The following is a 26,082-nucleotide window of genomic DNA, read 5'->3' as shown; positions in this document are numbered from 1 at the left end:
GATCACAGATCTGCAGTCCCGTGTTCTCTGCAGCATTCTTCACCATCACCAAGATTTGGAAACAATCTAAGGGTTCATCAATGGATGAATGGACCAGGAAAATGTGGTTTATACAGACAGTGAAATATTATTCAGCTTAAAAAAGAAGGAAATCCATTCGCAACAACACGGATGGATGGGAGAGCTTTATACTAAGTGAAATCAGCCAAAGGAAGACACATACGACCTCACCTACATGTGCAATCTAAAGTTGGACACATGGAAACAGTGAATAAAACGGTGGTTACTAGGGGTTGGAGTGAGGCCATAGGGAGACATTGGGCTAAGGATACAAATCTTCAATCATACAATGAGTAAGTTCTGACCTAATGTAAGGCCTGGTGTCTACAGTGAACACAGTAAATATCTACAGTGTCTACAGTGAAATGTGCTAAACAAGCAGATCTTAAGTATTTTCACCACACACACAAAAAAATTAACAACACGTGGTAATGAACGTGGCAATTCACCTGATGGTGGTGATCGTTTCACGATGTATATGCATTTCTAAATATATTGTGCAGCCTGAACAAATAATTTTTACTTGTCATTTATAGTTCAGTAAAGCTAAAAAAAATGATGAAAATACAAAACCAGCCTTTGGCAAATGCAATGATAATCTTTTCTGGCAATTATCAATGAATATAAAATCAGTAAGCAAAAAGTATATGAAACAGGTTACTCCCACGATCTCAAGTATCTAAGATGTTAATTAAAAAGGAATAATGAGTCACTTCATGGTGGAGAAACCTGACAAAATCACCTTACTCAGGCAATCAAAGTTAACCCCACCAAAACCCAATCAAGTCCACAGTATGCTCCTGGGGTGCTATACCAAGGACACATGACTTCTGTGACAGTCCTGCCAAAAGGGCACCACCTGAATCTCATAAGAGGAAACAGACAAACCCAAACTGAGGGCCATTCTACCCAACAACTGGCCTGAACTCTTCAAAAATGTCTAGGTCATGAAGGATCAGGAGAGCATGAGAAACTCTCCAGGCTACTGGAGACCAGAGATAAATGCCCCATGTGACCCTGGGCCACAAACAGGAAGTTAGTAGGACAACCTGGCAAGATCCGACTGTAATCTATAGGTTAAACACTAGTTTTATATCCATGTTCCCCATTTTGACAATCATGATTATGTAAGAGAATTTCCTTATTTTTTGGAAATATATACTAGAGCATCTAGAAGCCAAGAGACATGTATATTTGCAACTCATAACATTCCATTTTTAAAATTCATATAGTTCTTATAAGAACTTAAGGAGAAAACGAATGAATGAATGAAAAAGTAACTGTTAAATACTAATATTAAGAAAAGCTATTTAAAAGAAATTTTATACTATCTTTGCAAATAAAAAAAATATATATATTTTTACTACTGTAAATGGATAATAACAAAACAACTTACCTCCAAGTGACTGGCAGAGTATGAGAAGCACTGTCAATATAAACGTGCGAACTTTCTCAACACGGCCCCACTAGCACTTTCCCAGGCTTCCCATCTCTGATTTCTAGCTTTTTCCTTCCTGCTGCCTCCTCTATTTCTCTACTTCTTTCCACATGGTTTCCACCCAATGTCATTTTCTTTTCTTCATTTGTCCTTCTTTAGCAAATTCTTTCACTCTCAGAAAGGCTTAATTAATCCTAACGTGGAAAATGACTATATTTCAAAATAATCAATTATCCGGAAGGAGTTTTGTCCCTTTGCTTAATTTAGAAGTTAGATGGGTTTCATGTTTATAATTTTTCCTAAAACTAAATGAAAGTACTTTTTTCTCACTTTACCCCCAAGCAACCAGGAAGTGAGTTTCTGGACTGATCCAAACTGCACAGTGCAGAAAACTATGTATTCTAGGACCCTATTCTTAAAAATAAATAATCTAAGCCTATTCGTTTTTTTTAAATCCAAAGGCCCACATACCAAATAGTTGTCAATACACTATATAAAACAGTGCTGACACATATTGGCACCAAAAAGTACTGGCTGGATGAATGAGTGAAAAATGAATGCAAGCATGCTCTGGGTGGGACCAGGGACATTTGCTTTCTAAATTCTATAACACTGAAGTCATTAAAGAGCATGTTGCCAGGCACAGTGGCATACGCCCGTAATCCCAGCAGCTGCTCTGGAGGCTGAGATGGGAGGATCATGAGTTCAAAGGCAGCCTCAGCAACAGCAAGGCACTAAGCAGCTCAGTGAGACCCTGTCTTTAAATAAAATACAAAATTGGGCTGCAGATGTGGCTCAGTGGTTGAGTGCCCTGAGCTCAATCCCTGGTGCCCCTAAAAAAGCAGGGTGAGATGGGCAAGCATTGCTGCCATCCAGACGCTGCCCCACAGGCAGCCATGGAAGAGGTTGGGGGTGGGAAAATAAGCGCAGCTCCCCAAAAGAGCAGTCTTCCCATCTCCCTCAGCTCAGTATATTCCTAATTAACTCGTCTTTGTGTCTGTTGTGAATAGCTTCAGATGGAAGGGCTCCAATCCAACATTCTTCATTATGCCCAGCTTATTAAAATCAAAATTTCACTGTTTCCAACTCAACTAAATGAGTGGTTCAGACTGTCATGTGCTATTAAGAGTGAGGTATTCATTTTAAGAGATGGAAGCAGGATAAACGTGACCCAATTCAATACTGGAACAGGCTGAAAACTTCCAGGCTCTGAGTTCTCAGCTTGCCAAGTGTCCCTGGGACAATCATGACCTTTCCTCATGGCAGAGCCTCAACCCGTCAGACAGGATGATGGCACCAGTGTCCTCCCTACGCTCTTCTGGATTGAAAACCCAGACCTATGAACTGGAGAATAGTTACTTGCTCAAAAGTTTCTTGCTCAAAAGGACAGCGTGTGCAAGACACCCAGAGAGGAAAGGAAACCCGCACGCTGGCCCTGCCAGGCCCAGTACCTGCTCTTCCTCGATCCTGCGCTGTAGTGTTTCAATATAATGCTGGACGGCCATATAGATAAACCGGTACTGTGCTTCTGTCTGAACCATCCCTGACCTCTGAGATCGCACCATCTGTATGGTTTTGGGCACGTCAATGTCACAGTCGACACCTACAAAGTAGATACCGTGAGGAGGCAGGGGAAACACAGAGCCAAGACGAACCTACTGAATGCGCAGCTTACGGCAGACCTGGGGGGAAAGCAGATTTGGGCTTTACTGCTCCAACTGAATCTGTGGCCCTTGGACAGATTCAGCTGGAGCAGTAAAGACTTGGACTTCTAAGCAGTGCCAGCAATGCCAGCTGATGACATGACAGTGCTGGAGGTCACAATTCCCTCCCCTCCCAGTGGACCTCCCAAGCACTGGGTGGCTGCGAGAGACCCCACTGCATGTGCAATAGAGGGTCAGCAATGGAGGCCACAGCTCCTGGGCTTCATTTTGTATAAAGGGTCCAACAGCATCACTTGGTTCCCAGGCAAACATACCCAAAGGGAAAGTCTTTGGCCCAGATTTTTAATGAAAACATTTTTACATTTGAATTGTCTTCCCCAGGCTGTATTCCCTGATGCTTCCTTTCCATAACCTACAAACAGGAAGTGTGGCTTCCTGCCCTCCAGGTGACCTACCTTTCTCTCTGATGATGTCGATAAGGATATCAATCACAATGAACGTCCCTGTCCGGCCGATTCCAGCACTGTAGGCAGAAGGACAAAAGCAGGGACAGTCACTCCTGGGGGTTTTACACTCAAAACCAAGCTGCTTATACTAACGGAAAGAAAGTGTGCTCTTGGGAGTATTTATAAGACGGTCTATTTATATCTGTGAATATGTCAACCAGGAGCACAGGGCTTTGGGGTCAGCATGACCTGCACTCAGAGTCCAGCTTCCCCAGTTCAGCGCACCTGAGGCAAGTCCCTTCACCTCTCTCTGCTCCTGTTTCTTATCCATGAAATGGGGACAGAAGCACACTCCTTATAAGGCTGCTGTGAGATTCAAACATGAATGACGTATGAGAAACACTGATCTCCGAGGCTGGCACTAAGTAAGTGCTCAATAAATAATAGTTTTTTTAAAAAATGGATAAAGTTTCATACACACCTACTTGCCCAATATATGAATAAGATTTAGGAAACCAAACTCTCCCCAGTATAATCATGAAGCCCGAAAAGGAGCACCAGCAGCCCACAAAGTGCTACAGAGGCCACGGCACAGCTGGGACCACGGGCCCAGGTGGGAAGAGGTCAGACTCTCATGAAGCAAATAAGCACATTGACAGGGGAAACTAGATCTCCTTTACATAGTAAAAGAGAATAGAAACACAATCAAACACACGAATCCTAAATTATTATGTTAAAAGGAAAACTAAGCAAAAACAACTAGATTGAGGGATCCTTAAGAATCAGGCTGTGTCCACCCACCTCCATCCGGCAGACCTGCAGGGCCTGTGAGAAACAGATTTGGGGGTAAAAAGGCATCTGCAGCAGTTTGCCCACACCTCACGTTACCACACCTACATATTAAAGGCTTCATGCGGTTAAAGCACCAGCATGGGTTAGTAAAAGCCAGCCCTAGAGGAGCCCGGGACAGGCTGTGGCCATCACCTGCAGTGAACCACCACGGGGCCGGCGTCCATGATGCTCTCCTGCTTGTGGTGGACCTCCTCCAGGAAGTCCAGCACGCCCCCGGGGTCGCTGGGCACACCGTGATCCGGCCAGGTCCGAAAGTGGTACTGCCAGACGGTTCTCTCCGTATTGCCCTGGAGTAGAGCCAAGAAAAACCAGAAAAGAATTAAATAAATCAAGGGATTGAGGAGGCGCCAGATGCCGGCTTCCCTAGTCCTCAGCGTGCTGGTGGCACCACTTCCCAGGGCTCTGCGTCAGTTCCAGGGGCTGCGGCGGGGGTCGACTGGGCATCGATGGGGCCACTCACGCCCATTGGGAGGACTGAGTGGAGCGGCAGCGGGCAACTCGAGTCCCAACTCTCTCTCCATCCACACAGGAAATGTCCCCACTCCTCCTCATCTATGTGGCACTCACATTCAGAGGCAACCGAGGTTTCCAAGGTCCAAGGTCCCTTCTCTTGGCAGCTGAGGAAACAGGTGCTCCCTCAAGACGCTGTGGTCTTTTATACCCAACCTCCCGCCAGGCACACACATACGCTTGCGTTACAGCATCACTGTGATGCTTTAAACTTTGTTTAGTACCAAGGAGAAAGAAGACAGGCTTGCAAGTCCAGTGCCTAGATTCAGGCGCAGGTCCCAGGCAATCAGGCTCACTGAGGCCTTGAGCATCTCGAAGCCGCACTTTAATTTGCAAAAAATGGGAATAATAATCTCCCTCTTGACCAAACAACAGTGAGAATGAAATGAGCTAAAACACGCAGCCTCTGCCCCACAAACAGCTTGACACCCGTGGCTATTTTGAGGACAGTGGTAATTCATAAGGATCAACAATAGAATCTAGGGGCTGGGACTGGGGCCCAGGTGGTACAGCGTTTGCCCAGCACGTGTTGAGGCACTGGGTTCGATCCTCAGCACCGCATAAAAATAAACAAAATAAAGACATCAGTCTATTTACAACTAAATAATTAAAAACAACAACAACAAAAAATGGCAACTAGACTACAACAAGTACCATGTTGCAGGGTCTATCCCGATTAGGGAACTAAAGTGGAACCATTCACTGCCATGACTTCTGGACACAATCAAAGAAGCAAAGTGACATTTTTTAAAGGTATTTAAAGAGAGAGAGAGCTGCAACTAGACCTCACCAGGGAACTTGAGTACATCCATGGGATCTGAGCCACAGTTAAGATCTTCCCTTGAATTGTACACATTCAACTTACTGATGCCATGGGGGGAATGTGCCTTGATGCTACTGAGCAGCCTAAAAATCAAGTGGCTACACAGGTCACAGAGAGGCCAGTCAAGGAAGAGGAGACCTGCCCAAGCCCCTCCGAGCATCCACGCACCCCCTTAGTAAGCAGTCAGAGGGTCCCTGCCTGTCTTCCTCCTTCCTGGGCAGTTAGCTTAAAGGAGATCACATTGCAGCACACAAAATGCTCTACAAGAAGCAGATGATACACAGCATGGCCTGGGCACATGCCTGTAATCCCAGCTACTCAGGAGGCTGAGGCAGGAGGATCACAAGTTCAAGGCCAGCTTCAGCAATTTAGCAAGACCCTATCTCAAAATAAAATTTTAAAAGGGCTGGGATGGAGCTCAGAGGTAGAGCATCCCTGGGTTCAAGGAGGTGGGGAGGGGCAATATTCTATCAGCAATGCAGGAGACACAACCAGTCCCATGTCAACATCCCAGTCAGGGTACAAAAAACAAACCCACATCAATATTTCCCATTCCTGCTTCTCAACAGCGTCTGGTAACTAGACAAATGGTTTGCCACCAACACGAGGAAAAATCCATCTGCTACTTGGAAACACCTGACAATGAGAGGTGGGCAATTTATCAGTTGGAACCTTGATCCAGTGTCCTTGAAGCCTCTCATCTCTACTCAACAGCTACTTGTCCAGCTCCTCTCAGATCTCTGTGACTGACAGCACCTCCATGCCCTCCCCACCCAAATCCTGCAGCTCTCCTTTCTAGCCTGATTACAGTTTATAGCGATATATTTGTGTGTGCAATCACTGGGTAGTAAATTTCCAGCCAGGAGAGTGTAAGCTCAGGACAGCAGGGACATTATCTGTTTTGTTCCACAACTCTGTCTCTTGCAAGCAACAGAGTACTAGGAACCGAGAGGTCATTCGACAAATTTCTCTGAATTAATGAATCAATGAATGTCCAAATGGCTGATGGCCATTCTGCTCAGGTGCTCAGCTCAATGTGTCCAAAACACAACATTTCCTCCAGCATCTCTGCCATCTGCCACAGAGCCACAGTCCCTTCACACAGACCTCTAGGATGTCTTTGATCCCTCTCCTCCCTGCAAGAACCACACCATTCCTCAACCTGCAGGCACCCCACCCCCACCCCCCGGGAGTAGCTCACATGCGCTGCTCCTCCTCTTGCTTTCCCTGGCATTTACACAACACCCACGTCACAGAAGGAACCCAGACCACCAGAGGCCTCCCAGCCATGAGGTCAGTCCCAACCCCCACCCCAGGGCTGTCAGACCTTCCTGACACACAGCTCATCTGGCACAAGAAATGGCACAGTTCTATGAGGACTGACGGGTAAAGTTCAATCTCTTAACATAATAGTCCAGACTTCCCAACTTGGTCCCAACCTCTGTCTGTCCAAGTTCATCTCCCCAATGCCCCGGCCCGGTCACCTTCATTCCCCGAGTCCCATTCCCTACAGTGTGCGCTTCAGTGTTGTGGCTCGAACACTGCTCTAGCCTGGGAGGCCCTCTGCTTGCCACCTTCTTCCTCAGAAACCAAGCCCTTAAAGGGGCTCTTCTTAGGACGGTCTCCTTGATACTCCAGCCAGAAGGAAGCCATCTCTGGGGTACCATGGCACTTTAGATGTGTGCTACAGCCCATGTCTGCTCTGGGGCACGACTACCCATATATGCGGCTTCTCACTGCTCTGTAATCGCAACTCCATGAGGACAAAAGTGGTTTCCTTCTTTGTGTCCCCAAAAGGTCCTGAGTAAATAAGTCCTTCTAGACAGAATTAAAATGAATTCAAACCAAATCCTACTTTGTTTTGTAATCAGTCATTGGGCCCAATCCCAACCCACATGCAATACAGAAGATCTTCTGTGTGGAACCAACTACAAACTGGGCCTCACAGCTTTGCTCTTGGGGTCTCAGCTCAAGTGTCACTTGCTTAGAGAGGCGCTCCCCATTCACTCTCGAAAGTACTGCCTGCAGCCTTCACAGACCTATAATCAAAAAATTTAGCTGGTCATGGCTTTTAAATCTGCCCCCTCTCTGGACTCTGTGTGGGCAGGGACTTTGTTTTGTTCACAATGTGCCATCAGTGTCTGAACTACACATGGTATACAGAAGGTTTCTAATAAACAGCTACTGCACCTATGGGTGAAGAAATGCATGCGTGCATCAAACACAAGTAACTGCAAGACCCTGGATGACTGCATACGACAGTTACCAAAGTCTCTAAAAACGACAATATACTTACTTGTCCAACCTTGGAAAGTTTCAGCTCTCTTAGCGTGTAGTCATGAGCAGCACTTTCTTTGACGTTCCGTACGCGCATGACCCCATATTCTTTTAGTGCATACTCATCAGGCCAGTACTTGACACATTTGCTCTAAAAGGGAGCAGAGGAGAGAATGTTCATTTCTGTGAACCCGAAAAACAACAAAACCTAAACAAGCAGCAAGCACGTGTTCCCACCATGCTTAATGACCACAGACACGGGAAAGGCCTGTTCAGCACCTGTTAGGTTTTCCAAAAGGAAAGAAGAGTTGGAATAAGGAAAGTAGGTGCTCAGAGGACTGGGAAGAGTGGGACGTGAAAAGGGGTCAATGCAGAATGGACCTATCCAGGCCAAGGTGAAAGAGAGTCCAGGCTTGCTCCTCTATCTTCAAAGAAAACAGAGGCAAAGAGGGAGGGCCCCATGGAACTGAGAGTACCGACTGACAACCACTGCATTTTGAATCCCAGTGCTCTGCTCCGCTCTGGAGGGAAGGCAAGCAAGGACTCTGGAGGTGGATGGGCTGCCCGGCAAGCCGGGCTGTCTGGTTCATTTCCGCGCCAGTGTAGGAGGACTCCATGCCTTATCAACCTTCGCGTGAGTAACTCTATCACAGACAGGTGGCCTCTGGGTTCCGAACCAGCTGCTCTTTCTATATCCAGCCCCAGCTGAGAGCTACTCCACCCGTCACCTTCCCTGAGCTGGGAACACCAAGCCTGCGCTAGCTGCCTGCTTCAGAGCAGGAGGATTGAAAAATATAGCACCAAAGAAAGCACTCCTGTTGCCAAAAAGGAGGCTGTTTTGCTCAATGGAGATGAGCCTATCTACCTGGGGAGGTAGCCGGAGCACAGAATGCTGTCACCTATTCCATTCACCTTCCCAACCACCAAGACATGAATATCAGCAAGAGAAACTCACTGTGTGTATTAAGAAAAGAGAGAAATTTACAGTTATAAAACTAAAAAGAAGAGCTCAGCTGCAGGCCCCACAGTCAATGGTGAATCAAACGAAAATAAATATGGCAGGTGGAAAGTTTGATAAAAGGTTGTGGGGCTGAGTGTAGTTCAGTTGTGAAGTGCTTGCCCAGCATGCATGATGCCCTAGGTTGGATACCCAGCACTGTGAAATAAAATAACAGAAGAATGTGATTTCTTATTATTAATCTGAATTTACCTTTGCCTCCAATATTTGGTAGATCCAAACACCTTTTGACAGATTTGAGACAATTTTTAATTTCTCTAAATAAACCCTGCTAATGCAAATTTAACTTGATGCTGTGACCAGCCAATCAGTTTGGCAACTGTTCCAATCATCACAGAGACCTCGACAGAGGACACAAAATTAAACCATGGCTCTGAAAAGAACTGACTTTAAACATCCACAAATTGCTACAGCCCTCCTCCTAGTTTTCCAAACTGTCGTGCAAACCTTGGCAAACAAATGCAGAAATGTGAATGCTAATACATTATCTCTTAAAGTCAGAGTCCACAGTCCGATTTTCCTTCTGTGTACTAGTGAACACCAACAGAAGGCTGTCACAAAGGCTGTGGCAAGGATAAAAGCCACCGTGCCACTCTCTCTGCACCCCCAAAGAGAAAAGAAAGAATGGAAAAGCAGGAAAGACAGAAGAGATCAGGTGGCGAGGACTGGGCAGTGATTTGGCCCAGTATCTGTCTGCTCTCAGAGCTTACCTTCTGACGGACTGAAACTGATTCCTTTGAAGCAACACAAGGCCCCTTCACAGCCCTCAGGTCCTCTGAGAAGAGAAGACTCCTATAACTCCAGTCACTCAAGAAGCAGAACAACTGGACAAGGTGGGACACACCTGTCATCCCAGTGGCTCAGGAGGCTGAGGCAGGAGGATTGCGAGTTCAAAGCCAGCCTCAGCAACAGCGAGGTACTAAGCAGCTCAGTGAGACCCTGTCTCTCTAAAGAAAATACAAAATAGGGCTGGGGATGTGGCTCAGTGGTCGAGTGCCGGAGTTCAATCCCCAGTACCAAAAAAAGAAGCAGGACAGAGGACTTGCGTCTTCTTTCCACACTCAGGGCAAATAACTCCCACCTGAAACAAACTATGAAGCTGAGGTAACTGGTCCGTGGATTCAAGAATACCTAATGTCACTGCTAGAGGAAATCTCTGTTTCACAGTCAAATCTGGCCTCAATGGTGTCCACAGTGCACCAGCTACGAGCACAACAGTAAAACCCTACCATGAAAGGGAGAGACACAGAAGATGTTAAAAGACCCCATACAACATCTAGAGATGAAACCCACAATGTCTGCTGTAAAAATTCCCTGGAGAGGACAAAGAGCAGACCACACACTGCCCGAGAAAAGACCAACTGAGGATGCAGCAAAAGAAACCGTCCCAGTGAAACATCAGGAAAAGAGAACTAGATCCAGCCAATCAAGCCTTGGTGGCCCTATCAACTTCAAGCCGCCCAAGGGTATATTTAACAAACCCATGTCCTGGGACAGGCTGGGGCAGGGAAGGACTTGAGGAACTACAGGTGAACAATAACCAGATCCTAAGAAATCCAAGACGGTCTAAAAGCCCAAGTGGAAGACATACAGAAAACCACACAGGGGAAATACCAGGGAGTGGTACTGCCCAAAACACATTGTTACACTGTGTGCATGTACAAACACGTAACAGTGAATCCCACCAGCACGCACACCTACAATGCATTCATAAAACAATACGGAAAAAAGAAAGAAAACCACACCAAGCTCATCTTAAACCAATTTCTTTACTCCCTTTTCTCCAGAGGGTTAGTTAGAGTGAGCTTAATTTGTTTATTCAATTAATAAAACAGCTCACCTGACTCATCCACACTTCAAAAAGACTTTTTCAGGGCTGGAGGCATAGCTCAGAGGTAGAGCACTTTCCTAGCACGGATAAGACCCTGAGTTCCATCCCCAACATCACCAGGATTAAAAAGTAATCAGAAAAGCCAGGCACGGTGGCACACACCTCTAATCCCAGCAGCTCGGGAGGCTGAGCAGGAGGATCGTGAGTTCAAAGCCAGCCTCAGCAAAAGCGAGGTGCTAAGCAACTCAGTGAGACCCTGTCTCTAAATAAAATACAAAATAGGGCTGGGGATGTGACTCAGTGGTTGGGTGCCCCTGAGTTCAATCCCCAGCACCCAAAAAAAATCATTAGAAGAGAAGATGATGAAATATACCTTTCCTCTCTCTACTTCTTTTGTTGTCATAACGATCACTCGGGAGTTCTCTTGGAACACCATCCGCCAAAAGTCATTCACTGTGTTTTGCAGGCAGCCTTGGGTGGCAATGTAACTCTTTTTGGGCTTTGAATTGTTGCACTTGGTTTCAAATTCAGGCTAGAAATCGAGGAAGAAAATCCCTTACACATTTGAAAGTTGCTTTCAAAACACAAAGAAAAATGCAAAATTCAAGAACAGTCTAAGAATGTGTGACCAGAAAAAACACCACGACAAGCAACTTACCATGATGATGTTTGCATTAATGTAATCAGAGACAGGCTCGTTGGGATCACCATCGTGGAGGACAACCCGGGTATGATCAACTGCAAAGAGAAAAGGACCCAGCCAGGTAAGTACTCAGACAGCTTCTGGACAAACCACTTTGTCTCAACCAGCCCAAGCTCTGCTCATTTAATGATAAAACCACAAAAAACATTAAACCTCAAATAAGCACAACAACGATCTGAATGCCATACGATGCTTTCTTTAAAATTTCCTTATCTTAAATGCTGAATGTTTTCTCTGATATAAGGAGGCTGATTCATAGTGGGGTAGGGAGGGGGAGCATGGGAGGAATAGACGAACTCTAGATAGAACAGAGGGGTGGGAGGGGAAGAGAAGGGGCAGGGGGTTAGCATGATGGTGGAATGTGATGGACATCATTATCCAAAGTCCACATATGAAGACATGAATTAATGTGAATATACTTTATATACAAACAGAGATATGAAAAATTGTGCTTTATATGTGTAATAAGAATTATAATGCATTCCGCTGTCATGTATTTAAAACATAAAATCAATTAAAAAAAAAAAAAGTCCTTGTCTTAACCAAGCATGGTGGCACATGTCTGTAATCACAGCAACTCAGGAGGCTGAGGCAGGAGGATTGCAGGCTCAAGGCCAGCCTGGGCAACTTAGAAAAGGGCTGGGGTGTAGGTCAGCTGTAGATTGCCACTGGGTTCAATCCTCAGTCTCAAAAAAAAAAATTTTTTTTTCCTTATTTTAAGAATGCACTATGGATAGACAGGATGCTATCATGATGAAAACCAAACGGTGGACACATGAGAACCATCAATACTATTTTTGTAATAATTTTGTCCAAATTTGTTCAAACTAAAAAGTTTGTTTGTTTGTTTATACTGGAGAGTTAACCCAGGAGCACTTTACCACTGAACTATATCCCAGGCCCTTTTTTATTTTTTTTTATTTTGAGACAGGATCTTGCTAAGTTACTGAAGCTGGCCTTCAACTTGAAATTTGAAATCTTCCTGCCTCAGCCTCCTGAGTTGCTGGGATTGCACCCCATCTTTAAAGACATAAGATGTGAGCTGGGAACATAGCTTGGTGGTACAGCACCTGCCTGGCATATAGGAGGCTCTGGGTTCAACTTCCAGCACCATGAAAAGAAAGGAAGGAAGGAAGGAAGAAAGAAGGAAGTTGTGAGTCAGAGAAAACATTTGATTGGGAATTTTTAAGGGAGGAAAAGGCAATATTATATTTAGAAACTGCAAATAATTATTCCCTTCATCTTTTCTTAACTCCTTTCTTACTGTTGAGTACCAGCTGACCCCATGAGTAGGAGTGAAAACTGAAAACGAATGAGGCTCCCCAAACCCACTGGGATCATGCTGTGGCTCAAACTGCTTCTCTACAAATTCCTTATCCCCTTTCATCAATACTAGAAATGGACCTCCTCGCTCCCCCGTTCTCACCCACACATCACAAATAGCCACAGGGACGTGACAAACATACATACCACATTTACATACATATACATGCAGACAGAGAATGCCTATGTTCACACACACACACACACACACACACACACACGCACACATACACACGGTGAGTTTGTATTAACTGACAAAATGGCTCTGACCTGATCATATATGAAGTAGTGCTCTTCAAATGTGACCACATGCCCCAATAACAAACCATCTTGAACATTGACACACACACACACACATTATCTATAAACAATCCTTCCTTTTAAGTTGGCCAACATATTATGCATATGTTGCCATCAATCTATGCATCAGATTTAAATTTCTCTCCTTGTACATGGGGATATAAATAAACAGAAGTTCCGCTTGCCCCCACCCCTGCCACACATGGCCTTGCAGAGCTCCCCCTGGAGACCCTGCTCTGGAGCCCCCGGAGAGCTGAGGAGGTGCCTAGGGGCTCTGGGCCAGTTTCCGCCGCTCACTCCTACTTGCAGCCTTGCCTGAATAGTCTACACAGTAGGGAAATGAGAATGCCTGCTTGGGGTGCATGTGGTATGGATTAAGTGGCACCAGGATACAGAGTTTGGCACAGAATTAGCCTGATGAAGAGGCCAGCTACAACTTGTGCTGCGCCATCTCTGGAGTCCTCGTCCTGGGCCTACATCCTTTCAGGGCTTTTCTCCCTAATGGGTCAACTTTGGCTCTGCATGGTGGCATCTGCCTGCTGAAAGAGGTATGGCTTTGTGAATATCACAAGGTCCTCATCTGAGCAGAGGGAGGTCCCCACTTTTACCTCTAGTGACTCAGCTCTGAGAGTCTATGAGAACAACAGGAGGGACTTCGTCTGTTTCTCAAATGAGGACAGAATCCCAGGAAGGAAGTATGTCTAACCCAACACTCATGAGCCAGTCAACAGGGAAGAAAGGTGCAAATCTCAGAGCCCAGGGCTCCTGGCAGGGCCTAACCCTGAGCATTCACAGCCTCGAGAGGAGTACCCGGGGGCAGGGGAACGTTCACCAACTGGAGGAAATGACCACAGAAAAGGTGTCCCAGTGGCAACTGCACTTGGTCATCACCATCATAGAAACGCAGTGAATGAGGCTGTCAATCCCCACTACGGCTGATTAGTTTGGAAACTGTTCCCAATTGAAGAGGCTAAGGCCTAGGCCTGGTTAACAAGAGTGCATGGCCCCCAGGACACAGTGACTGTTACTGAGGAAGGATACTGATACTTACAAGGCAGAATGTTTTTATATCTATTTTTGTTTTTATTTTCTTGCCTTTGACCCTCTTTTCGACTGTAGAGAAGTTTGCATTCCTGTTGCTGTAGTGTCTAGAAAGAAAGAAAAGTAAATGTTATCTTCACCAAAAGCACACACACAAAAGAAGAAGGAGGAGTAGAAGCCCAGCTCTGTGTTCTGCTTTGAGGAATTTATCCTAAGAAATGTTCAGAGTTGTATTGATAGCTACAAGAATGCCCATCCTCACACGGCATCAACAGGAGCAAGAACATTGGGAACAATATCAATGTACCACAGGAAAGGGCTCCCTAACTACTGTCCATTCATACAAAAGAATGTTCTAGAACAATTTTTTAAAATGTCCTAAGCCAGGCATGGTGGGGCACACCTGTAATCCCAGTTCTTTGAGAGGCTAAGGCAGAACTGCAAATTGGAGGCCAGCCTGAGCCATTTAGTAAGACCCTGTTTAAAAAAAAAAAAAAAAAAAAAAATTTTTTTCTTTTTTTTTAAAAGTGTTCTAGAAGAACATTTAATGCCTTGGAAAGATGATGAGAGCTGAGTGAAAAGATCAAACTCCCACAGCAATGCATGATGGAAGCTATATGTTTGCATTCACTTTTGTTCACAAGAAACAGCAAAAGGAAACACACCAAAAAGGTCATGTGACATGCTATCAGGGTGGTGGGGTCATGAAGTCCTTCTCTTTCTGTTTTTTTGGTTTTCTGTTTTTGCTTTTAGACTGCTTTTTTCCTCTATATATTCAATGACAGAATATTTATAAGAAGAAAACCCTTCTGGCGCCACCTAGCGGTATGTCAATTCTTGAATTTGGAAACCTGAGGTTGATAGAAGTGGTTTTGGTGCCACTGGATGGTGGGCACACAAACAGCTCTGTTGGCAAAATAGGATACTGCCATCCTATTTTGTCCTATGCCAAAAACCCAAGTCAATGCCACAGGCAGCCAGCCTGAAACCTGGAAAGAAATCACTGCCCTATGATCTCCCCACCCAGATGGAAGCAGCCCTGCAGCACAGAGCCAGGGCGTGAGGGTGAGCACATCTGGACTCTTTAAGCAAGGTGTCTGGAACCTGTGCAGGAAAAGGAGGCAGGAAACACAAAAAGAAGAGACTAACCAGGCAGTCAGGACAGGACTGGCCCTGAGAGAGAGGGGACTTGAGGAGGTGAAGAGGACAACTGAAGCCTGAAGGGGACAGGCCAGGGTATTCCAGGGTAGGTTTCATTTTCAAAATTACAAAAAGTGCCTCTTCAAGGGGCCATTGGTTTCCAAGAAGCCTGGTTCATGTGTTTTTGCAGTGCTGGGGACTACACCCGGGACCTCACATGCAATCTAGGCAGGGCCTCACCCCTGGGCTGTGCTCCAATCCCCCAAGTCTAGTTTTCAATGGAAAATCACAAATATGCAAATCAAGAAAGTAAAAGGCGGACTAAAATGAGAAACAATTTTTTTTATAGAAAATGCCAAAATGACTTCCCCTTAAAGATTTCTATAAGGGCTGGGTGTGGTGGCTCACGCCTATAATCCAAGCAGCTTAGGAGGCTGGGGCAGTATCACAAGTTCAAAGCCAGCCTCGGCAACTTAGGAAGGCCTTGAGCAACTTAGTGGGACCCTGAAATATAAAAAGGGCTGGGGGTGGGGCTCACTGGTTAAACACCACTGGGTTCCATGTTCCATCCCTGGCACAAAAAAGAAAAAAAAATATCTCTACAAGGAATTCAGAGTCGACAGTCCACACCAAGGCAGACTGTGTTACTTGTGTTTCATTTATCTGTATTCCTAAAACAGGTATAAAAGTCAGGAATCCAAATTGGTACTTGACTCCTGGTTTCAAAATGCAATATTCAGTCTTGACACACAGCTCACAACAAAAGAGTTCAGCTGCCTGGAACCTGGAAAGAAATCAAGCAGGATGTGTGGAGCACTCTGACAGAGAAAGGATCGCTCAAATGCTTTAAATGAGCTCGGATTGAGTAATCAAAGCCGTTTGCCTTCTGCGAGGTGGTGTTCCCTTCAGCAGTGGGCCAGCCTCACCGCCCCACACTGCAGCGTTAGGAGGGAGGCTCAATCTTGACTTTTAGACAGGTCATTAAGGTGAGGTTCAAACAGACGTTCAAACACTGAACTGAATCAGTCATTTAAAAATCAACCAAGCTGACGAAGCAGAAGAACTTCAACGAAAAACTGCAACAGAGTGAGGGATGGGAAGGACTAGCAGCTTGGCTAAAAGTGAGCATGGCAGGAGGCACTATGGCCTCCGTGGCCTTCACCCAGGACCAGACCACACACAACTCTCAATCCCAGAGGGCACAGGTCAGGGCATCGCCATAAATGATTCCTCCAGCCCACCCAGGCTAATCACCTTCCACCCCTCCCTCCTCTTCAAGATCAAGTCAGAGTTTTCCAGAATGACACTGGAGGCTTTCTCATTGCTGGACCAAACAGTTCTGCCTCTAGCCTCAACCCCCTCTGCTCCACCATGCTACTGAACCTGTCCGTGCCCCAGTTTCCTCAAGTGGAAAATGGGGATAATCCTAATTACCCACCCCACAGGGTGGGTGGAAGGGTTAAATGAGATGCATGTAAATGACAAAGCAAAGCCTGGACTGCAATCGAGGACATGAGCAGGTCTGGCTGTTGCCACAAAATTATTATCACTACAGGAACGACACACCCAGCTGTGGAGCAGCCGCATCAGCATCGAATGGGAGCTAACACAGGCTCAGACATCCCAGGCCATAATGATTTCTCAATCACCACTGATCAATTTTTAGGGAGCAAATAATTAGCCCATTTTGGAAACCTTAAGAAAAAAGAAAAAGAACCAGGCACGGTGGTGCATACCTATAATCCCAGCAACTCGGGAGGCGCAGGCAGGAGAATCGTGAGCTCACAGCCAGCCTCAGCAACTTAAGAGAGGCCCAAGCAACTCAGTGAGACCCTGCCTCTAAATAAAAAATTCAAAAACAGGCTGGGGATGTGGCTCAGTGGTTAAATGCACCCCTGGGTTCAATCCCTGGCACCAAAAAAATTTAATTAATTAATTAATTAAAGAAACACAAACTTGGCCTGGACCCCAGATTTACCCATTCAAAACCCACATTTTAACATTTCCAAGTGGTTGAAATGCACACTGAAGTTTGAGAAGGACTGTTGATGTCCCAGCCATACCAACAGACAGGACAGGGTCTCGGCCACACGAATTCCCTCATGCCTTCCTGCTCTTGGATGGGCTGGTCCCTCCACCCAGGATTCCCTTTCCCTGCCTTGAGCAACCATGAAGAGCCCAGGTAGTTATTATTTAAGACACCTCAAATATTTCCTCTTCTGGAGAGCCCTGGCCCCCTTAGCAGTGGGGAGCGTGGTCCTCGGTGCCAAGCACTCTACAGGACCACCCTCCACAAGTATGCTTATCACCCTGGACCTCAGGTCTGGCTTTTTCTTTTAATTGACAGAGAGTAAATGTATTTATGGGGACCGTGTGGCACTTGAATGTGTGTGTGCAACGTATAATGACCAGACCTGGGCAACTGGTATATCACTCGAACACAACATTCTGAGGGCTGGGTACATTCAGAATCCTCTGAGCTATTTTGACAAGTCCAATTAGTTGGTGTGAACCATAGCTACCCTAGTGCGCACTGTGCCACAGACATCAGAAATTATCCCTCCTAAGAGAGAAGATGGGAGGGGAGGGGAGGGGGGATAGTAGAGGATAGGAAAGGTAGCAGAATACAACAGTCACTAATATGGCATTATGTAAAAATGTGGATGTGTAACCAATGTGATTCTGCAATCTGTATTTGGGGTAAAAATGGGAGTTCATAACCCACTTGAATCTAATGTATGAAATATGATATGTCAAGAGCTTTGTAATGTTTTGAACAACCAATTAAAAAAAGGAAAAAAGAAAAAAAAGAAATGATCCCTCCTGTCCAGCTGCACCCTGTACCCATCAACCATTCTGTCTCCATCCTCCCTCCCACACACCCTTCCAGGTCTGGGAACCACTATTCTACTCTCTCCTTCTCCGAGATCAGCTTTAGCATCCACATAAGTAAGAATGTCCCAGCTCTGTCTTTACAAGTCTGGTTGCCCTTGGAGAGAACCACAGACCGCCTTGCCCTGCCAACAACCAGCACGGCACCCAGCACTCCGTAGGTATTCCGAAAATATTTGCTAAATGAATGGAGGGAGAGGGGGGACAGAAGGAGAGACAGAGAAAGGAAGAAAGAGGGCAGAGAGGACACACCACAGACCTGCCAGGTGAGGTCTGGCCCCACAGGCCCCCACTTAAAGTCCTTTTTGAAGCGGGTGCAGTGGCACATGCCTGTGATCCCAGCAGCTTGGGAGGCTAAGGAAGGAGGATCGTGAGTTCAAAGCCAGCTTCGGCAATGATGAGATGCTAAGCAACTCAGTGAGACCCTGTCTCTAAATAAAATACAAAATAGGGCTGGGGCTGGGGCTCAGTGGCCGAGCGCCCTTGGGTTCAATCTCTGGTACCCACAAGAAAAAAAAAAAAAAATCCCTTTTAAATGCTGTGACCTGAGATGTCAATATGAAAGGAAAATCATCACAGGCAAAATGCCAGAGAGGCATTTCTCAGTCTGAAGTCATTTGAAAAGCATCTTCGAGATGCTTTGCCTTCTCCACACACTGCCTGTAATGTCACTTGTTTTCTTTAATTGGCCTTCATAAAATGTATTTCTAAAGGAAATTTCATATAAAAATTGCATATAGGAAAATCATATCACCTCCTGCACACAGAAGGTGACCAGGAAAAGGAATATAAGAGCAAAATGTAATCAAATTCTACATAGATACCAGGGCACGCCTGAGGCTTGGTAACAAAAAGGGACACAGGCAAGTGTTAGAGGTAGACTCGTTAGTACCTTACTAAGACCTTTTAGGTGCCTCAAGAAGGACTGAAAAAAAATTAAAAAGAAAAAATGTTTCTCACGTGCTAATTTGATCTTAGCTACTATGTGGGGTACCACCATCTTGAACATAAGGAAACACTTAGCCAAGCTAAATCCTGAGTTCCAGGCCAGAGAAGTCCTCACGGAGGCTCATGGCATTCTGGCTGGACCACCCACCAGGGCCCCCAGAGGTGGTCCTTATCCTGCACTAACTTCCCAACTGCCTCTTCCAGACAGACACAGGGTTTGAACAAAGACAGAGTCAAGGCAGGCCTCTGGGCCCCTGAGACTCCCACAGAGCACAGGATGCCCCTGGCATCCCAAGCCCTGCCCTCAAGGACACATCCCACCATGGCTCACCTTCCACGACCTCCCTCTCACCAGCAGCCACTGGGGCACAAAAGGCTGTAATGACCTGTCGAACCACATGTCACTGTCTCCATCCCCACTCCCCACTGGTTCTTGCAGGGATGCGGGGGTAAGATTCCAGATAAGAAGCAAAAAAGATGAGGTAAAGTGGGACCCAGGCTGCAAGATACCCTGTTTTCCTAAAAAAGACATCCAAAAGGTTTTCACCCAAACGATGAACCCTCAGAAAGGACCAGAAGCTGATTATTATCATCTGTCTACCCAAGCCCAGGCAGAGCACGAGCCAGAGACTGAACCACACCTTTAAACACGAGAAAAGCATCAAAAAGCCACTGCCCTGGCCACCGATGCACTTCTGAGTGGCAGAGGCTTTACCAATTTTGGAAGGGACGAGTTTTCATTGCATAGAAATATCCTTATGTATGGAGGGTGGGGGGTTGCAGCATCCCTGCTCCCCACAGACCCCACAGGCTTTCAGCACACTCACTGCAAACCACTGGATCTGACTCTTGACTAGAACTTCAAGAATGAAAAATGGAGGTAGGGCAAGAGCAGGCGGCATCTTAGAGGTGGGAGGGCATAGCCCTGGCAGGAGGCTGCAATCCTGTTGCCACCAGGGTCCGTCGGGGCAGTCCTGGACAGGGCTTAATCTCTCTGAGTGTCTGAGGTTACACAACCCACCTCATGATATTTGGGGTGCAACAGGATGCCCCCCATATGCAGCCCAACAGAGAGGAAAGCAACGCCCTTCCTTTACCTAGGACCAGAGGACATTAGGAGAGAAAAATCAACAGGACCTGGCAAATGGTAAGATCCAAGAGAAAGAAGAGAAGAAGGAGGCAAGGATCCCAGACTTCCAGGCCAGAATAAATGTGTCACCAACAGGAACAAGTAAAGGGGACATTTGGTTTGAAGGAGAAAATAACAGGTCCTATTTTGAATGCTTGAGTTTGAAGAAAGATGACAGACAAGGAAAATCGTGGAATACACAACCCAAAGGGTAAAACCAGAGCTCCACAGTGCCACACACCCAGGGTCATGTGGGAGGATGATGACGTGCTGCCCAAAGAGCCAGGAGTTTAAAGCCAGAGGAGCCGGCTGGGTGCAGAGGGCCAGCGGAGTGAGGGGCCGGCTGAGGAAACACACCTCCATCGCCAGGCGGCCCTGGCACAGCTCCCCACCTGAGGGTGCCTTCCAGTCTCACCTGGATCCATGGAGCCCTGTACTCATTTCCAGCCTCAGTTCTTCCCAGAAACTTCCTCCAGGCTAAGAAACAACTACAGGAATTCCAATCAGAAAGCCACTGTGTCCTTCCAAAGTGTCGCTGCAAAGTCTGGGAAGAGGCATGTTACAGGGTAAAGAAGGAAGAGCTGAGAGGAGATGGAGGCTGCACCACGGGCCAGTCAAAGAGCAAGACAGACAGCACCATAGAACGGAAGGCAGCAAGGTCACCAGAGGTCAAGGGGAAAAATCAGGCGGATGTGAGAGAGGAGGCACTTGACACTGAAAAGATGCGGCAGCCAGCAGCAGAACAACTCTGGAGAAAAACAGCTGGGGACAGGGGCGATGCACAGGTGAGAAAGGAAATAACCCCCAGAAACAAAGAAATCTCTCCAGAATGAAGCTTTCAATCTTCAGGATAAAATCTCTCACCACTGAAATGTTCTGCCCCCAGGAAGGGAGCGGCTTCTACTAAGCAACTGGGAGCTCAGGCCTAGATGGAAAACTAGGTTACAGCACAGGCCTGTCTCCTGGAGCACTGTGAAGCCCTGGCCAGGGGTTGCTGCTCACCGTGGTGTGGTTTAGTCACCAAGGGGAAGATTTCTGCTAGACATCCCGAGCAAGAGTGATTATTCTAGACACAGCTCTGGGGTACAGTTCAAGTCTTGTTTCCACAAAACCTAACCATCTCGAAGTAGAATTTACAGCTCCCCTAAGCAGGATGAATCACTTTGAGGAAATCAAATGGACTGCACGCTGCAGGCCGCCTTCCTCCTGGAGCCACAGGGGCCTGCGGAGCTGCGAGCAGAACCCATGCCATCCAAGTGGCCCTCAGTGAAACGCCTGCGATGCTCATGCACACCGAAATCTGCTCAGACCACTTCAGAAAAGAGGCTCATGAATAGAATGAGCCTTAAAAAATGAAATTACTGAGGAAAATGAGTTTGAAGTATCGGAAAAAAAAAAAAAAAAAGACCCTAGGGAATAAGGTGTATGAGACTTGTTCTGGATTTGAGGTTTCTTTCCTTTATTTTGTTTTGATGGTGTTGGGGTTTTTTTGGTTTTGGTTTTGTTTTTAATCAAACAGAAAGTTCAAAAACTAAGATCTTTCTGAAATTCAGCACTGCAAACCTGAAGTAGAGCTTCTAGGGCTCAGAGGCTAAAATGCACCCACTGAGGCTTGAATAGGGGCTCTAAATGGAAACAGACTGGTAGAAAAGCAGAACACCTCAGGCCAAGCCCAGAACATTCCTCCAGACTCCTCAAGCATCAATAGCTGTTCTCCACTGAATACACACAAACAGCCTGAACCCCAAAACAGCTTCCTCTTGCTATTGAGAACGGCTCATAGTCAACACATGCACTAATACCTACTGGGAGGCCTACTGTGTGCCAGGCTCGCTGCTGCATTCTGGGGCTACAAAGAGTAAAAGAGATTATCTGTCCTTGCGGAGCTGATGGAGCTGGGCCATTTCCCTGGATAATATGCATATGATAACCAACACATAGGATCAAATGTGCCTCTTTGTGCCCTGTCAGCTGCGTCTCTTTATTCCAGCAGACTCACTAATGTTATCTGCTTCTAAGAATTTGTAGTACATTAAACCAATAACCACACAAATTATTCATGAACTCCAAGCATGATAAGTACTATAGGAAAGAATTTGCAGCTATGCACTCATATAACAGGAAGAGCTACGCAAGCAGGGAACAGGGAGGGCCTTCCTGAGAAAATGCTCCAGAGGATGGGGCCTCAAGAGTGAGGCGATGTTGGCCAGGTGAAGAAAAACTAGGAAGAACACACTCGCACAATCTTGACTGTAATGGCAAGAATGCATTGAAGGATTCTACTCCAGTGAGATGTGAAACAGGCAGCTCCAACTTGAACATGTCCAAAATAAAAGCTGATGGCCTCCCTGAGACCTGCTCCTTCCAGCCTCCTACATAAATGGCAAGTGCATCCTACCAACTGCTCAAGCCAAACACTTTCATCTTATCCTTGCCTCGGCTCCGTCATATCACACGATCTGTCAATGCTACCTTCAAATATTGACAAGTCTGACTTCAGAATAGCTCCACGAGCCCCCATCTCCATGGCTGTAGCCCTGGTCCAGACCCCCATCACCTCCCAGCTCAGATCACTAAATCACCTCTTTCCTGGCCCCCTTGTAACCTTCCTTCAAGAGGCAGCCAGAAGGTCAAAAATTCTGTGTCAGACTTTCCATCTTCCTGCAAGTAAAACTCAAAGGTCTGCCCCTGACCCACAATGCCTTTCATGATTTGATCCCTCTGCCATTGTTCCACCTACATTTCCCTCTTACCCATCTACTCAAATGCCATGGCCTCTGCTGATGTGGGACATGTGAAGCATGCCTGCACACCAGGGCTTTTGTACATGCTGCTCCCTTTGCCTGAAAGGTTCTTCCTGGGGTTATATGTCTGACTTGCTCTTTTATTTCCTTCAGATCCCTGCTCAAATGCCACCTTATCGGGGCTGGGGATGTGGCTCAAGTGGTAGCGCGCTCGCCTTGTATGCGTACGGCCCGGGTTGGATTCCCAGCACCACGTACAAACAAAGATGTTGTGTCCGCTGATAACTAAAAAATAAATATTAAAAAATTCTCTCTCTCTCTCTCTCTCTCTCTCTCTCTCTCTCTCTCTCTCCTCTCTCACTCTCTCTTAATAAAAAAAAAAAAAATGCCACCTTATCATAGAGACCTATGTAAAACAGTAATCCCCAGCAACACACCTTATTTATTTACTCTATTTTCTCCATCATCTCCCTGAAAATTAACCATTTCATTAATTTACTGTCTCTCCCAACTGATCATAAGCTCCATTAAAAAAAAAAAAAAAAAAGATTTGTTCTCTGCCATATTTACATCCCCAGAACCTGAGCACACGTGGAGTCTGTTTAATAAATATTGAATGAATGAAGCAATAAGTCACTGCCACTACCAGTGTCTATAGTTTTTGTTAGATATTTTGGGGATATCCACCCAGCTTGCTACAACTCTTGTCCCTGAGAACTATTCTTCCCAAACAGGGTGCTCCAGGCAGACATATTTATTCTATGTGACTGTGTCCTTGGACTGAGATGGATGGCATCTGAGCCAGTGAGAATCTCTGAGACTTTGGCACAAAGACTGAAAGTTACTAGTGTGAAGATCCAAAAGGGACTCTAGTGAGGGTTATAGATCAAGAAGCAGAGGTATGGGGCTGTGGCTCTGTGGTAGAGAGCTTGCCTAGCATGCACAAAGCACTGGGTTCAATCCTCAGCACCACATAAATGTAAAATAAAGATATTGTGAAGAAGAAGAAGAAGAAGGAGAAGGAGAAGGAGAAGGAGGAGGGGGAGGAGGAGGGGGAGGAGGAGGGGGAGGAGGAGGGGGAGGAGGGGGGGAGGAGGGGGAGGAGGGGGGGAGGAGGAGGAGGAGGGGGAGGAGGAGGAGGAGGAGGGGGAGGAGGAGGGGGAGGGGGAGGAGGAGGAGGGGGAGGAGGAGGGGGAGGGGGAGGAGGAGGAGAAGGAGAAGGAGAAGGAGAAGGAGAAGGAGAAGGAGAAGGAGAAGGAGAAGGAGAAGGAGAAGAAGAAGAAGAAGAAGAAGAAGAAAAGTCTGCAGAGGGAAAAGGAGAATGAAGAGTGCAGGGAGGGCTGGGGCTGGGGCCCAGGGGCAGAGTGCTTGCCTAGCATGTGTGAGGCACTGGGTTCCATTCTCAGCACCACGCATAAATAAATAAATAAATAAAGGTCCATCAACAACTAAAAAACATTTTTACAAAAATGAGTACAGGGAGAGTAGGGAAGTTGCAGGAGGGAGGAGAAGGAGCCAGGTAGGGTGAGTATCTTACAAACGCAGTCACATAACATGCACCTCGACATGAAGCACACGGCTGACTCAAGCTTCAAGCAACACACACCTTGCAGGCACAAAATGACAGAACTGTAACCTGTCTTCTCACTGATTCACTGCCAGCTTATTTGAGTCAAACTTTATTTCAACAAATCTAGAAAAAATTTCCACCTCTTTATATTCCAAAGCAGAGGTATGCTGGGGACAAAGGATGTTCACGCAGCTCAGGAGTGGGCGATCGCTAGGAAAGATCAAAGGCTTAAGCTCAGTGTCCTGATCAGACAGCGTATCCTAAGAGTAGACCAGCAGCCTGAATTTTATTTTGCAGCAAAGGAGAAAAGAACCAAAGAGCTTCAGAAGTGGCACATGGTGTGGTATGGTATGGGATGGTGTGGGAAGGTATGGTATAGTATGGTACAATTTGGTACAGTATGGTATGTATGGTGTGGTAGGTACAGTAAGGTGTGGGATGGTACGGTGTGGGGCAGTGTGAATGGTATGGTATGGTATGGTATGCATGGTATGGTGCAGTGTGGTATAGTAGACACAGTAGCTATGATAGGTGTGGTAGGTATGGTTTGATTTGGTTCAGTTTGGTTGTGGTAATAGGGATGGAAGCCAGAGCCTCACACATATTAGACAAGTGCTTTAGGACTGAGCTACACCCCCAGCCCAAGGGGCTACAAATTTTAAGATGTATCCAAAGCAAAAATAATTTATAAGTGTCTTCTGGGTAAATATACTTAAAATGACATGTAGAATTTTGCAGAAGACTAGGAGCTGGGCATAGAGACAAATAAAATATGGCTGCCTGAGTTAAATTACCATGACATTGAACTTTGGATCTCTGGTTCATTTCAAAGACCATCAGAGCACACTGTTAAAAGGACGTGATCCCATATTTATCATCTTCCCAGAATCAATAAGGTACAATCACTAACATAACAATGTCCTGCTGTTGTGGCCCAAACTTCAGTATTAGGGATTTAAATTATGATGAGTATTCACTTACAAGTATCTAACATTTTTCTGTGATGGTCTGTTCTGTCCTCAGCCTGATTCTCCTGGCTGTAGCCTTAAAGGGCAATTTTTAAAAACTGAAATTTGAAAAGCAGACACTTATGAGATCTAGAAAGCAGGTCATCAGCTGTTTAGATATAGTTTCAGCTGCCATGAAACACTAATGTCCTCATTTAATGTGTGACAATTTTACTGACACAGTTTGACCTCTGCAGAGAACTTGTAGAGCATAGATGCGATCTCATTTGTTTTCCATTTCCCCCAAAGCCAACTCAATTTTTCCATTTTTTTATGTTAATGATATACAGAAGATGGGCAGAACCTGACAAGTCACAGAGTGAATCCATCAGGTCAGCATTTACAATCAAGGTCTTTTTCCACGGC

At 46.0% G+C, this 26,082-nt stretch overlaps 1 protein-coding gene across 1 annotated transcript in view; it reads right to left on the bottom strand.

The window, feature by feature from the left end:
• Ptpn11 (protein tyrosine phosphatase non-receptor type 11) overlaps positions 1 to 26,082 on the bottom strand; it is an 87,596-nt gene that overhangs the window by 17,954 nt on the left and 43,560 nt on the right. The window contains exons 7-13 of the mRNA XM_077108972.1: positions 14,297 to 14,393; positions 11,578 to 11,657; positions 11,293 to 11,451; positions 8,090 to 8,221; positions 4,593 to 4,747; positions 3,618 to 3,685; positions 2,950 to 3,101 (exon numbers count right to left, since the gene is read on the bottom strand). Coding sequence (XP_076965087.1) covers positions 2,950 to 3,101; positions 3,618 to 3,685; positions 4,593 to 4,747; positions 8,090 to 8,221; positions 11,293 to 11,451; positions 11,578 to 11,657; positions 14,297 to 14,393 — 843 coding nt within the window. The remainder of the gene's footprint in view (positions 1 to 2,949; positions 3,102 to 3,617; positions 3,686 to 4,592; positions 4,748 to 8,089; positions 8,222 to 11,292; positions 11,452 to 11,577; positions 11,658 to 14,296; positions 14,394 to 26,082) is intronic.

The sequence above is a fragment of the Callospermophilus lateralis genome, chromosome 1 (genome assembly GCF_048772815.1).
Source record: "Callospermophilus lateralis isolate mCalLat2 chromosome 1, mCalLat2.hap1, whole genome shotgun sequence".
NCBI lineage: Eukaryota > Metazoa > Chordata > Mammalia > Rodentia > Sciuridae > Callospermophilus > Callospermophilus lateralis.
This window is presented reverse-complemented; position numbering and strand designations above follow the sequence as displayed.